This window comes from Capricornis sumatraensis, chromosome 14 (genome assembly GCF_032405125.1).
Source record: "Capricornis sumatraensis isolate serow.1 chromosome 14, serow.2, whole genome shotgun sequence".
In the NCBI taxonomy this organism is placed as follows: Eukaryota; Metazoa; Chordata; class Mammalia; order Artiodactyla; family Bovidae; genus Capricornis; species Capricornis sumatraensis.
Window position 1 is genome coordinate 58,045,865 of NC_091082.1, and position 14,374 is coordinate 58,060,238.

General features: G+C 56.1%; 1 protein-coding gene across 1 annotated transcript in view; it reads left to right on the plus strand.

Moving 5' to 3' along the window:
- The first annotated feature begins 408 nt into the window (after positions 1 to 408).
- CFAP74 (cilia and flagella associated protein 74) overlaps positions 409 to 14,374 on the plus strand; it is a 56,752-nt gene continuing 42,786 nt past the window's right edge. The window contains exons 1-13 of the mRNA XM_068985753.1: positions 409 to 460; positions 2,232 to 2,316; positions 2,426 to 2,566; positions 2,812 to 2,910; positions 3,850 to 3,954; positions 6,892 to 7,065; positions 7,595 to 7,705; positions 8,018 to 8,120; positions 8,452 to 8,609; positions 9,496 to 9,787; positions 10,658 to 10,810; positions 12,138 to 12,311; positions 12,639 to 12,757. Coding sequence (XP_068841854.1) covers positions 409 to 460; positions 2,232 to 2,316; positions 2,426 to 2,566; positions 2,812 to 2,910; positions 3,850 to 3,954; positions 6,892 to 7,065; positions 7,595 to 7,705; positions 8,018 to 8,120; positions 8,452 to 8,609; positions 9,496 to 9,787; positions 10,658 to 10,810; positions 12,138 to 12,311; positions 12,639 to 12,757 — 1,766 coding nt within the window. The remainder of the gene's footprint in view (positions 461 to 2,231; positions 2,317 to 2,425; positions 2,567 to 2,811; positions 2,911 to 3,849; positions 3,955 to 6,891; positions 7,066 to 7,594; positions 7,706 to 8,017; positions 8,121 to 8,451; positions 8,610 to 9,495; positions 9,788 to 10,657; positions 10,811 to 12,137; positions 12,312 to 12,638; positions 12,758 to 14,374) is intronic.

The following is a 14,374-nucleotide window of genomic DNA, read 5'->3' on the forward strand; positions in this document are numbered from 1 at the left end:
CAGCCTTCTTCACAGTCCAACTCTCACATCCATACATGACCACTGGGAAAACCGTAGCCTTGACTAGATGGACCTTTGTTGGCAAAGTAATGTCTCTGATTTTCAATATGCTATCTAGGTTGGTCATAACTTTCCTTCCAAGGAGCAAGCATCTTTTAATTTCATGGCTGCAGTCACCATCTGCGGTGATGTGTAAGTGCTAATCCTTACACGTCTGTAATATTCTGGGTGTGAGACCTTCCTCAGATCTGTGTACTACAGATAATTTCTCATATTCTGTGGCCTCTCTTCTTCTTAATGTCTTTTTAGAAAAGAAATGGTTAATTCTTTGAAATCCAGTTTTATTTTAATGTTTTTTAAATCCGTCTCTATACTTTGTAAACTTTTTGCAGCTGATTTTGCCCCAGGATGGAAGAAGATGACAAGAAGCTTTTGGATGACAAGCCGCTCATGGAAGATGGTAATTAAGAAGGGTCCCCTCACAAAGAACATACATTTCACAGCACAGAAGGCATAGGGTGGGCTTGATTGGGGCCCTTTAATTCCCTTTTTTTTCACAGAAGCTACATTTTTTAAGCTCACATTTTTCTCAAAAAGGCAGCCTATAGTATTCTGTCTTTAGTTGGAGGAAGGGTCCGTGTGGCTGAGACCCTGAAGGTGTCGACTGTGGTTTCCAGCGTCTCTGTCGAGGAATCTGGTGCCGTGTTTCCTCCAGTCCTCTGAATGTGACCTGTTCTTGTTTTATTTTCCTGGAAACTTTTGGATTAAAAAAAAAAAGTCCTAAGATGTGCTTTGGTTTGGGCTAGTGCTGGACACCAGCGGTGTCCTTTACAGGGACACTGAGGAACCGCTTCCACGCCTGAGAGCCCCTGCCCCTAAACTGTGCTGCCTTCTCCCTCCTACTGCCCCCGTCTCATGCCTGTAGATTCGTGCCGTTTAGAACTTCTCTTCAGTCACTTTTGCTGAGCTTTAATGAAGGACTGTAGATAAGCCGTGTTTTGCTAGAAATCGGCAGTGATTCTCAAAGGCAATAATTCTCATACTTTTTGGTCAGGAAACTCCATTATATTCCTAAAAAATTACTGAAGACCCAAAAAGCGCTGGTTTACATCAGTTATACCTTTCAATGTTTACTGCATTAAGAACTAAAGCTAAAAAAAATTTTATTTACTCACTTAAAATAGCAGTAATGAACCTGCTGGGTGCAACATGCTGAGCCTGGCCTAAGAGCAGATGTCTGCCTCTCACTAGTCTGGTGTGGTATCCTGTGTCATGTGGCCTCTGGAAAACTCTGAAAGGTTGTTGCTGAGCCATGAAAGACACTAGGATTCTTGGCCTCTGGAGGAGAGGGATTTAATCTGAGCCCAGTGATAAGGCTTGATCGCTCAGAGCTTTTGTATAATACCGTTTTAGTAAAGTATGAAAGAGATAGACAAAGCTTCTGACATAGACATCAGAAGGGGGCAGAAAGAGTGCCCCCCTTGCAAGTTTTAACAAACTGTTTTATGTCTGTTAGAAAGGTATTAATCAGATAAGAGAGACACCTCAAGGCTGAGGGCGTTTCACCGGGCCCATCTCCCACAATATGCATTTTTGAGATAGGACTGCCCGAGGTGTGTCCTTCCCCAGCCATAAAACAATTGATATAAATACTGGTTTGTTGAGCTATTATCAGCTCAAGGTTTGAGAACAGAAAAAAGTTAGTCTTAGGTGGAACCATTTTGAAGAAAGGCAAATTCCAAAGCAAATACATAGTTTTATTAACATAGTTTAAGAAAAACATTTGCACAAGAAAAATGCATTGGTTAGCTCAAGGTTTGAGAAAAGTTAAGTTCAGGTGGAACCAGGTGTCATCATGGCAACACAGAATTTTAAGAGAAACCTCCTTTTAATTTTGTATAAAGAAGGAAAAAAAATCTGATACTTGTAGTTTGTTTCCTCCTGCTGCTTAAGGGGGAGATAAAAAATGTCCGACACTTGCACTCTATTCCCTCTGTTTAGAGACCCCTGGCCTTCCTGCCTGTTACACTGTCAACTCCACGCCACACTCACCAAGCTCAGGGCGGAAGAGACAGGCAGTGTTTTGCTATTGTTACGAAAATAGCTTTGAACTGCCAACCCCTGGAAAGGGTTTCCCGGGCCACGTTTTGAGAACTGCTGCACCTGTCAGGATTTATCCAGGAGCCTCAGGCTCGAGGGTCTCCATCTGCTTTCTCTTGCTTGACGTCTAGACACAGAGGAGCTGGAGGACCCAGAGGTTGTGCTGGACTGTGTCCCCAGGGAGGCTGAGCAGAAGGCCGGCCTGGGAAGCTCCTGGTAACTGACCCGGGTGAGGACAGGGTGAGGGGACCTCTGTATTCTGGACAGTACGGTGGAGGAGACATGGCCCCCACACAAGGGTAGCAGCTGTCCTTTCCATTTCAAGTCCAGGAATAGAGCAGAGCAAGGACAAGCAGAAGCAGAGGTTGACTGCCCAGGAAAAAATGCAAGCCTCCCTGCTGCGCAGGGACTTGAGCCACGTGGACCAGCTGCATGAAGAGAAAGACCTTTTCATCCAGAAGACAAGGTGAGTGGGCCAGCTGGTCCCCTGCCCCAGGCTGTGTGGGTGCCCTGGCCGTAGGGGTTCCCTGCCCTCCACTCCTGTCTGACCAGCAGTAACACTGCCATGTGGATGTCATGAAACTTCACTCCTGAATGTGTGAGATGGAGGAGGAGAGGTCACCCACCCCAGGCCTGGTCCCACCCAAGGAGAGGGAGACTGAGGCCTGGGGTACATGGGACCACTCACCCTGATTCTGGCTCAACTTCCAGGGGGGACCTACGTGCCTGCCGCAGGAGGATGGAACTCCTGGTCAAGCAGCAGGAGAGTGTAGCAGCCGAGATGGCTGCAGAGAGGGCAGCCAACAACATGTAGGTCAGAGGTTGGAGGTGGGGCCTTGGGGCCACTGTGTGAGCAAGGAGCCGTGTCCACCCAATTGTGACCCGCATCTAGCACCTGCTGCACCCGGGTGGCAAGGGAATGGACCCATCTCCTGCCCTTGTGGGAATCTAACACCTGCAGCGGACACCAGGAGTCAGGTGGCCATGACCCAGGAGGGCGGTCACTTTGATACGGGTGTCCAGGGGGCCCTCTCTGAGAAGGTGACCCACAGGCTGGGACCTGAGTGGTAGAAACAGCAGCCACACGGCACTGGAGCAAGGGCACCAGGGTGGGCTAGGTAGGGGTGGGGAGGAGCATCCAGCGCAGGGCCCCAGATGGCACCAGGTCACGTGCCTGCAGACCAGAGCCATCTGGTCAGTGTCACTCAAGGCCATTCTCATAGAGATGACCCCACCCACTTCTGCCCTTAGAGGGGGTATTTAGGGGCGGTGCATCTATGTGTCCTACCCCATTCCCACCCACCCCATTCATCAGAGCATAACTGGGCTCAGATGACTGGGGGTCAGAGGGACTTGAAGTAGAAATTTCAAGGGGATTTCTTGAAGCGCCCCCACCCAAGGTGGGATTGGCCAAGGGCGGGTCTCTCGGTGGCTTTTGTCCTCAAGATGCTTCTGATTGCCAGGTGAGTATGCTGGGTCCTTCCTGGGCCAAAACCAGGCTGGGCCTGCTGCTCTGAGGAGCTGGCAACCAGGGGCCAGCTCCCCATCCTTGTTAGTGAGGCCAGTGTAGCGGGTAAAGGCAGCGTGGTCAGATCAGTGAGGGTAGGCCCAGCAGAAGCCTGCCTTCGGCCATGTTTCTGCCCACCCAGCTGACCACTCATATCCTGCAATTGAAAAATCAGGTGAAGGCATGGCTGGCTGGGGGCTGGCAACCCCAAGGCCCTGACTGCCACTGTCTGCGGTCCCCAGGGCAGCCATGGGGCGCCTGGAGGCAGCGTCACAGCGCCTGTGCTCGGAGCTGAAGAATGAGTGGGACCTGCAGGCGCGGATGATGGCGGTGCTACAGCAGAGCGAGTGAGTTTGGGCCGGCTCGGGGTGGTGGTGGGGCCTTGAGATGGAGAACCACACTTGGCACTTGACTTTCAAGCTGCCTAAAAATGGAAGGGTAGCCAAGACTTCCCTTTTTGTTCAGTGTTTTTCACTTTCTCCACGTTTGTTGGAGTTCTTAGGAACCATGAAATCAGCTGCTTCTTCCTTTTTTCCTGCTCTTTGTGCGCCCATGAAACAACCGAAACGATTTTTAAATCTTTATGCCTCTTCTACAAGCATCCCCCCAGAGCCCACCCCCTAGAGAGATACTCCACCCGGAGCTTGTCCTGGCAGCCCTGCTGTGCGCCAGCCAGCATCTGGGCTGCTCCTCACCAGCCTGGGGCACCCCTGGTGGCCCTGCCTTTGTCCATCACTGTATCATCCATTTAGTTTTTTAAAGCTTCTAACTTTCGAAAGAATTTCGAGTTTACAGAAGACTTGCAAAAACAGCACAAAGAATCCTCAGTGTCCCCTTCCCCCCATTATCTTGTGACACTTTACGGCAAGAGGTCCCACCTGGGGTGGTTACAGAGGGTTGTCCTGCCTCCAGTAGGAAGACATTCTGACCTCAATATTTCTGAAGATTCAGCCCCCAGAAGGGCCCCCCAATTTGCCTTTATGTGATGTCTCCTCAGGACGGTGGCCTAGGATCCCCCACTGGTGCCCCCCAGCAAGGGTCCTGATGGCCACTGGTCCCCTTTCTTGGGGGGTAGATTTCAGTCCCTTGATGGAGACGTGGTCTGCAGGGTTCCTTCTGTGCAGCCACACTTTTCCTGTGGGAACTTGCTGGAACTTGTGGTGCACTGTGTCAGCCTGGAGAGCCCCTCCCCACCCCTCTCATGCTCCCGTTTTGCATTTACTGATGTTTCTCGCTTGAATCGGTTATGATGATGGCTGCCAAAGGGCAATTTTCGTTTTTTTGTGTGTGTGTATGTGGCGTGTGGGACCTTAGTCCCCTGACCACCTGCGGTGGGAGCAGAGTCCTCACCACTGGACCACCAGAGAGGTCCCTGCAAGCAGTTTTCTAATTCTGAGTCTTTAAGTGTGCGAGTTCTCATCCTGCTGTAGAGGACAACGTTGTCTTCACATCTCTCTGTGTCAGTGCAGACTCTCCAACTTCTTTTCTGCTCAGTGACTTGTTCCTGCTCCGTCTTCATTCGTTCCGATGCTCCCATCGTCCCCAGTTTGGCCAGTGGGACCTCTTTCAAGCTGGTTCCCTGTCATTTTTCCAGCACTTTCTGAGGTAACAACAAGTTCCCACTTGTTTGTTGTTGCCCAGCCCTGGACCTGCCAGGTGTGCCTGGCAGTCACAAGGTTCCAGCAAGAACCAGTTTCTTGCAGAGAGAATGGTGTTTAGGGATCCAGGGTGGGTACCAGGGGGACCCACTGCTCCAGGCTGTCTCTCAGACAGAGCTGGGAAGCACGTGTTCTTCTGTGTGTCTGACGAAACAGGAGTTCATGCCTGGAAGTCCAGCTCCAACAAAAGCAGAGGTTCACCCTTGTCTCCCGTCTGACCTGTCCCTTCTCTTCTCTGACCTTCAGAGGCTCACCCTCATCTCCTGTCTGATCTGTCCTGTCTCTTCTCTGACCTTCAGAAACGTGCCACTCATTTTCCTCTGTGTTTTCACTCATTTATCCTCCCACCAAATGCCAGTCTGCTGACCATGCCCAGCTGCCTGCTCCTCAGGCCCTGACCCAGGGAGCCCAGCTGCCTGCCCCTCCTCATGTGGGCATGGCCAATACCTACTTACTTTCTTACTAATCAGCTAAGGTCTAATTTACACGCAAGAAAACACACATCAGATGTCCCCTCAGATGTCCCCTCATGCATCCCATCCCCACCGATCATGGGTGCCCCCCCCCCGCCTCTTTAGGTGTGCGGACCCTGCAGTGTTTACTGCCTTGCACCCGCTCCTCCTCCCTACACAGCAGCCATGAGGCACCTCCCTTCATGGCTGCAGAGTCCACTGCTGTTTGCATCACGGCTGAGCAGGGCCATCCAGGCCCCTCCTGGCTCCCGTTGGAAGCCTACCCAGTTCCATGGCCCAGTCAGTGTCCGCCTTGGACAGCGTAGTGGCCCCTCTGGCCTCTGGTGCAGTCATCAGCTTCAGCTTCCAGCTCCATGGCCTCGTTGTTGGTTCTTCCTTGGACGTTGCTCCGTGGGCACCAAGGCTTCGTAAATAGCCCTGTCCACTGATTGGCGCTTTCCTGAGCTGGCCACCACCTCTGGGCCAGTGTGTCCAAGCCTATGCCCATGGCAGCCACACCAGGGGTGTCACGTGCTGACCCCTGGCAGCCCTCCCCCTGGCCTATGACCAACCAGAAGTCACTCTTGAACCTGTTCTCAGGGGGATGTGCCTTCAGGGCCCTTGGTGTTGCTGCTGGAGCCTGTGTGCCCAGAATCAAGGGTACCCCAGGCCACAGGGACGTCAACGAGCCCCCCCAACTCGCAGTGTGGGCTGAGGGTGGGAGGGCCACAGAGCAAGTGTCAGCTGACCCCAAGGCCGTCCTCCGGGCGCGCGCGTGTGCCATTCCGCCTGGAGCGCTGTGGGCACACCTGACTTTGGGGGTTGGGAGCTCAAACAGTCACTCACTGTCACCAAGCACATGCTGAGTGCCAGACCCTGATCCCAGCCCTTAGGGGTTGATCCCAGCACTTAGGCATTGTCAGTGAGTAAAATCCCAGAAAACCCTGCCGCGAGGAGCCTGTATCATAGTGGGTGGGGCATGGTAAAAGGCAGGTGAGAGGGTGGGCGCCATGTGGTGGGGCCTCTACTCTCCTGCACCCAGAGAGCAGAGCTGCGGGTGGCAGGGGCCCGGGTGTCGTCAGTCAGATGCAGTGCCACATCCCTGGACTGGCCGCAGCACAGGGGGCAGCCCAGTCTCCTACCCCTGGCTGACGTGAACACCCCTGCCTGCCAGGAGCACCCTGTGGCAGATCGAGGTCCAGGAGGGGCAGCTGGAGGACGCCCGCAAGTCGGCCCAAGAGGAGGCTGCAGCCGCCAGGAGAGGCCTTCAGGAGCGGGCAGCCAGGCAGCTGGACCGGGAGATGGGGGCCTCGGAGAAGGCAGAGCGGAACAGGCTGCTGCGGGCCCGGTGGGTCCAGGCCTGGGGTCCTGCCCGCCCCTTCCCCTGCCTGCCCGCCCAGGCCCACCCTCCCAGCCCCGGCCAGAGTGGCTGGAGCCATGCCCACTCCCTGACCTGACAGTGGCTTCCTCCTGGACACCCGGCCATTTCCTCTGCTCTGGCCACTCCTTCAGCCCATGCGCCCTGAGGCCTGACACTGCCCACTCCCCGGGGGCAGCCCCTTCTGAGCACAGGGCAGGAGGACAAGGTGTGCCGCAGGCCAGGGGGCCCGACCTCCCACCCCAGGGGAGTCCCTGCCCCCCATCCCACCTTCACAGGTTTCCTCCAGCTCCCACTCTACCTGTCGCCGGATCTCCTGCTTCCGTGGAATCTAAAACCATGGACACCTGCGGGGTCCCCATCTCCCTGCCCCCCCAGGCATGGCGCAGGGTCCTCCCTCATGCATTTGGCCTCAGTCCCCGCCGGGTCTGCACAGCACGTGTTCCTGTCCCCCCTTCACAGCACATGTTCTCATCCTCCCCACCCGCCGCCCCTGCAGGAGATGCATGCACCTGCAGAAGGAGCTTGGACTCCGGCAGCAGAAGCTGGTGGAGGAAGCCCAGAAGAACCACCGGAAGGCCCTGAAGTTCCTGAAGGCCTCGTTGGGGAGGTGCGTCATTCCTTCTCCTCAATTTCCTTGTGTCCACCTCACCCCCGCCAAGGGCAAGCCTGAGAAAGTGAGTCACTTGCCTTTATGTTGAAATTCTCTGATTTTATCATTGAACCCTCATGTCATCGTGTGTTTTCAGTTTTGAGCTAACAGCTGCTGTTTTCAGACAAGGACTGACCTAGAGAAATTGATTTCACTGTTTTCTCGTGGCTCATGTGCAGCCCAGCTCTCTGCCCGCTTGCACTTAGCTATTTCCTTGGGGCTCCTCCCAGCCCTGAGGCTGCTCAAGTGGTGACCAGGCCCTCCCTTCAGGATCCGTGAGCAGGAGCAGAAGGAGGAGCTGGAGGCCCGAGAGCACATGCGCAGGCGCATGGATGCGGTGCTGGCCCTGAAGAACAGTATCTCTGCCAACCGGGTAGGAGCTCTTCCGGGATCCAGGCGGGACTGCATGCACCCACCTGCACTTGGACAGCCTCTCAGGCTCAGCACGCCATGTGCTGGCATCCCAGGCCTTCCTGGGGAAAGTGGGGCCTGGGGGTCAGTTAGGCCAGGGATGTGGGAAGGGATCTGCAAGGGAAGCCCTGGAGGATTTTCAGGAGAGGCAGCTGAGGGTGCAGGGGGAGCGGTGCTGACATCCTCACCACCTGTGTCTCTGGTACAGTGTGAGGTCACCCATCCGATAGAAAGCTCCAGTGTGCCCGCATACACCTGCAGACGCTGGAGCCTCCGTGTTCTCCTTTCCCAAGGAAACGCTCCGGAAATTTCAAGCATGGAGCCAAAGCAAGACAGAGCTGGCGGAACAGCAGGCCCAGGCTGAGAAGAAGGCGATCCTGGCCCAAGGTGGGGATGCCTTCAAGCACCTGTGCCATCAGCGCCGGCGCCAGGAGTTGGAGGCTCAGAACCGGTGAGCATGCTGGGAGCATGAGTAGTGGGAGCACGTCTGCCACAACTGGTGAGGCTGCCTCTCGTCCTGTGTCTCCCCTCCACCCCCACCCCATGCGAGGTACCTCTCCTGGGCCTCACAGCACAGCCCCTCCTGACTCTGCCACCAGGCGTGCCCCCACATCGAGTGACTCACTCCTTTGTCTCTGTATGCCCCGCCCCCACTAGCCCTCTCCTCCCTTCCAGAAGGCAAGGGTAGCCTGGGCTCACTTTCTGGTCTCAGGTGCTCAGTAATGCCTCAGTCCATGCTGCACCCCGTCATCCCCCAGAACCCCTGGGCTTTCAAGGTCCCCATTCACAGGTCCTAGGCTGCACCCACCCTGAGAGAAAAGGGTCCTCTGGAGGGCTTCCCAAGATGCTAGGGCGAGTTCACAGCTCTCCCACCTAGCCCGGCATTGCACACTAGGCTCTGTGTCTCTTCTTCCTGCTGGAGGCCTGTCCCTTCCCCCTGCTTCTTAGCCCAGCCTGTCATGGTCACTGTTAGCATCTGCCCAGCTGTGGCTTCCTGGTCCTGCTAGGGAGTGTCCCCTAGTCATACCATCGCCCCACCTGCAGGGGTCTCGGGGTTGGGGAGCAGCTCCTCGGCATCTGAGGCTCTCAGTCCTGGCTCGTGGGAGGGACAGGTGGGGAGCAGCACCCTCCCACCCAAGGCTGCCCTGGTCTGAGCCTCAGCCGGGCCCCAGAAGCCTGGGGACTAGGAGAGCAGGGACACGAGAGCCCAGGGTTGGCGCCCCGGGTGTCTGGCCCAGCCGCCCTTGGGTCTCCTCATCTGCTCCCCTGGAGCCCAGTGGGCCCAGCCTCTTGGGTCGGAGGCATCTGGCTCTTGGCCCAGACAGCATTCCCTGCAGCGCCTTCGAGAAGGAGCAGAAGCGCAGGAAGCAGGAGATTGTGAGTCGGCTCTTGAAGGAGGAGGCTGTGGAGGACCGGAGGAGGCCACGGCCTGAGCCCCCGAGACCCACAGGCCAGCGGAGCCTGAGGGACCAGACCTGGAGCTACGTGGCCACCGTCTGTGATGGGCAGAGCACAGAGGCCCCGCCCTGCTGTCCCCTGGTGAGCGGAGGCCCTGGCAGCACAGGACCGTGCCTGCCAGCCAAGATCAGCACCACGGAGAGCGCCCTGGCCCCAGGACCTTTCCTCCTGGTGCTTGCGTCTGATGCCCCACCCCCACCACCAGGGCCATGGATGGCATCGAGGCTCCCTCCCAAGGCAGGCGTGTGGCAGCCTCCCCGGTGACAGCGCAGGTGCAGGCAGGCAGCCCCCGGTCTCTGGTGCCTCACCCACTGGGAGGCAGACCCCACAGCCACTCGTACCCTAAACAGGATCGTCTTGGGCTGCCTTCTGTGTGCACTGTGTCAGTGACCTGCTTAGTGTGCCTGAAGATGTGGAACAGGGATCTTGGGACCCTGTCCTGAGCCCGGGTGGCCCTTCCACTTCTGCCCTGTGCATCCCCAACCTGAAGGCCCAGCTCACTGGCTCTAACAAGGGTGCTGCCGGCTGGGCCCCCAGGCTTCATTGCATATTGCCCCCCAGGGTCTCCACTCCTCTCAGTGCCCCTCTCCGCCCTGCCGTCCTGGGCAGCACCCACACCTGCACCTCCTGCTGCCTCCTCCCTGTTGTCTCACACCTGCCCACCAGCCAGGTGCTCCTGCTCTTCTCCGCGGGGGGGCCTTTCTCTCACCTGCAGCAACGTCAACCTCCACCCTCATCCCTATTCCAGCCTGATGTCCCTGGACAGAGGCCAGGTCCAGCCCCAGAGCAGATAAAGGTCTGTGAAGGGGATTCCAGCATATATGTGGGCCCTGGAGAAAGGCTTTTGTGATGTGTAGACACTTGTACTCTAAATGGAAGTGACAAATGATGTGTGCTCTGGTCTCTGATGCAGAGTGGAGCCTGGGGTCCCGGGGTCCTCCTTGCCATCTCTGTGTGGGGGGCCTGGGGTCCTGGGGGTCCTCCTCCCGTCAGCATGTTCTCTTTTCTAGAATGACCCGTGTCTTTCTCCCCCAACTCCAGGAGAACAGGTCCAGATTCTACCAGTCCTCTCTGCTGCTGACGGCCATCTCCAGCGAGTCTGTCCAGGGGGATGGGAGCAGCCTCGGTGGGCAGGACACACTGGCTTGGCCGGAGATCCCCGGGCTCTGGAAGGAGGACTACAAGCCTTTCCAGGTAGCTCCTCAGACACAGACACAGCCTCATCTCCCCCACCCACCCCCACCCCGTCCTGGTGACTGCTGGGGCCTCGCTCATGGATCCTGCTCTGTGACTCCTTCTGACTGCCTCCCTCCCCCATAGCACACAGGCCAGCAGGGGCCTGCACACAGCAGGTGCAGGCTGGGGCTCAGGGTCGGGGAGTGAGCCCTGAATCCTGCACTTACCACTGGGAAGCCTGTGGCTGGAAGGCCTGCTCACACTTCCTTTGACAGCCTTCTGTCAGGGCAGTGGTCATCCCAGCAGGCATAGCTCTGTGAGCCATGAAGTTGGCAAGTGTCCAGTGCATGTGGCAGGATGCTGGCCCCAGCTCTGTTTCTGGCCACCCTGGAGGGCATCACCCCTATCTGTGGGCAAACTCATTCCCATCATTCTGAGGGTCAAGCCATTTGGTTCTGCTGGTTCTGAGGAGGCCTGGCTGACTGGGCCGGAGCTGGGCACTACCCCACTCAGGCTTGGGGTCACTGCACAGGGGTCACCGGTCAGCAGGCCAGCTTCCACCCCAGAGTGCAAGGGCAGGAAGGTGCCAGTCCCTGGGTTGGCCCCGGCACCAGAACCAGGCCCCCAGAGGCTCCCTCTCTAAGTCACTGAGACTGTCAGGGCTGTACCTTTGTGCCACTTGAAAAAATGTTGCTTCCTGTAGAAATTTTCAAAAACTTTTTCTTGGCCTGATTTTAAAATGCTTTCAAACTGTAGTAGTGGAAAAGACTCTTGAGAGTCCCTTGGAATGCAAGGAGATCAAACTGGTCAGTCCTAAAGGAAATCAACCCTGAATATTCATTGGAAGGACTTATGTTGAAGCTCCAATACTTTGGCCAATTGATGTGAAGAGCTGACTCATTGGAAAAGACCCTGTTGCTGGGAAAGATTGAGGGCAGGAGAAGAAAGGGACAACAGAGGATGAGATACTTGGATGGCAATGAACATGAGTTTGAGCAAACTCTGGAAGATGGTGAAGGACAGGGAAGCCTGGCATGCTACAGTCCATGAGGTCGCAAAGAGTGGGACAGTTTGAGCAACTGAACAACAAAAAAATCTAGAAATCCCCCCTCTGCCATTATTTTCCAGAAATCCTCTAGGTCGTGGATGGCTCTGCTCAGCCTCTTGTCCCCCACCCCCACCACCTTGCTGGTGCCCCACCTTGGAGGTTGCATGCCCCCCTCCCCACGTGGCTCCCTCTCTGCCCCATGTGGCCTCAGTGACCCTAGCTGTTCATGTCCCTCACTCCCCAGCTGCCCTCAGGGAGGCCTGGCCAGGCTTTCCAGATGGCCCTGTCAATCCCCAGGTATCCAAGGATGATGTGGACCAGAAGCCGGTGGGCGGAACAAAGATGGACAAGGACATCCTGGCGCGGACAATGCAACGGCTACGCAGTGGGGTGATCCACAAACAGGTGGCATCAGGGCGTGAGTTCAGAGGGTGCCCCTTCAACAGCAAGCCCAAGTTCATCCACTTCAAGGTGAGCCCAGGGTCCTGGTACCAGTGTCCTTACCTAGGACTGAGGGCGACAGGGTCCCGTGGAAGGGCTCAGGCACCGGCCCAGGAGGGCACTGGTCCTAGGGAGGCTGGGACGTCACAACTTCCCAGTTCCCCTGGAGGAGCCAGGCACCACCCAACCCTTTGCTGGAGGACCTGCACCCGCTGGCCCCCAGGCACCCCCTTCCTGCCTGAGGCAGAGTTCCTGGGAGACCAGGGAGACGTCCTGGTCTCCCAGGCATGGCTGTCAGGTGCCGAGAAGCAGCCACCAGAGAGCTTTGAGTATTAACTTTTCACTCGCTTTTCCTAGGACTTTGATGTGGGCAAAGTGTACAAGAAGAAGATCACGCTGATCAACGCCACCTACACGATTAACTACTGCAAGCTGGTGGGCGTGGACGAGGGCCTGCAGGACTTCATCCACGTGGAGTAGGCAGTGGGGCAGCCATGGGTGGGGCCTTAGTCCCTGCAGCTTCTCCCAGAGCCTCTTTGTTTGAACCACACTTGGGGCCCACGGGCATTTTCTGAAGTGTCTCGGCCCCCTTCCTCAGGCCAGCCCCATTTTTCCTGATGAATGGCTTTACATTTCGTCCTCTGTGTTTTGAGGTCAATGGCTCTGAGTGAGAGCTCCCTGTGGGGCCTTAGCCTCCTCAAAGTAAAGAGAAAAGCCGTCTTTTTATTTCAGGACTGTGTACTTGAACTCTTTAAATTTTCAGTCTGCTCCAGAGTTTCAGGTTTCTTCTCTTGAGACCCTGCTGATGCCTGAGCCGGGTCCTCTTGTCTGTGATCCCTTCTGGTCCCTGGAATCCTCTCTTCCTTCTAATTTTGTTTTCCCTCATTTTCCTCATAACGACCGTTACTGTGTCTCTCTGCAGGGCCCCCTGCTCTTCTGCTTCTTAAGCGTTTTGACTTCTTCGTTAAGGGTTTTTTCTCCTCCCCCTCCTGGCTTCTGCCTCTCCTCCTCGTCATCAGTGGGGAGGTGCCTGGGGCTGTAAGTACCCAAGTCTGCATGGCTCCTGCTGTGTGAGTGCTGCAGCCTCCGAGGCCCTGTCCACTGCCCGCAGTGCCTTCCAGGGCTGTGCCACTGGCTGGGGCTCTGGTCAGTCTCCCCGTTGGATTCACTGTCCGTTCTGTGCAGCTTGTGAGCCAGATGCAGGATCTTCGCTCCTTATTCTGTCTTCCCTTGTTCCATGTTTATCACCAATGCGTCCTCCACTGTCCGAGCGTGCTGACAGCGGGGCTTTCCTGTGTGGCTAGTTCTCCCTGTGGTTTCTGGAGGAGTGGACAGGGGCGCACAGTCGGTTGGTCACATCACCTCGGCCACCCCAAGTCACCTTCCCCAGCCTGAATCAGGAACGTTTTATGGGCAGCGTTTTCTCTCAACACCATGAGGATATTCCTCCCTGTCTGCTGGCTTATGCTGTTGCCATTGGAAGTCGGCTTTCCGGCCAGTCCCCTGTCTTTATAGGTTATCCAGCCTCCTCTGATCACCATGAGGTCGCCGGGCCCTTGGGGTCCAGCATGTCCACTGCCATGTCTTCTGTGGATCTCTGTCTTCTAGAGCCGTTTTAGAACTCCCTGTGCTTCCTGGTCAGCCTCTGCCAACAACTGTGGAGATCCCTCATCCCTGGCCCTTCACACACTGTCCCCATCCATCCTCACAGACCGGCCCTCTGTGCTCGACTTGAAACCTGTCTGCTCTGCAGCCCCACGCTTCCTGACACCTGTATCACACCGCCTCTCCCCTCCCCTTTGCCATCATCTCTCTGAGCAAGTTTCTGGGGTCTGTCCCTCCATTCACGTCTTCTCTCTTTTATGGTATCTAATCGGCTGTTGAAATTGCTAATTTCGTTTCCAATTCCAGTTGCCGTATTCCTCATTTCTGAAAGTCCCAAGCTCTCCTTCAGATCAGCTGATCTTTCTGGTTCTTCTCTCACGTCTGTAAAAGTCTCCCTACAGTAATTCTGCCACCTGAGGTCCTGGGGTCTGGCCCTGCCCCTTGCCGTGTCCCTGTCGGTTGGTGCACAGCTTTCAGGTCTGGGTTTT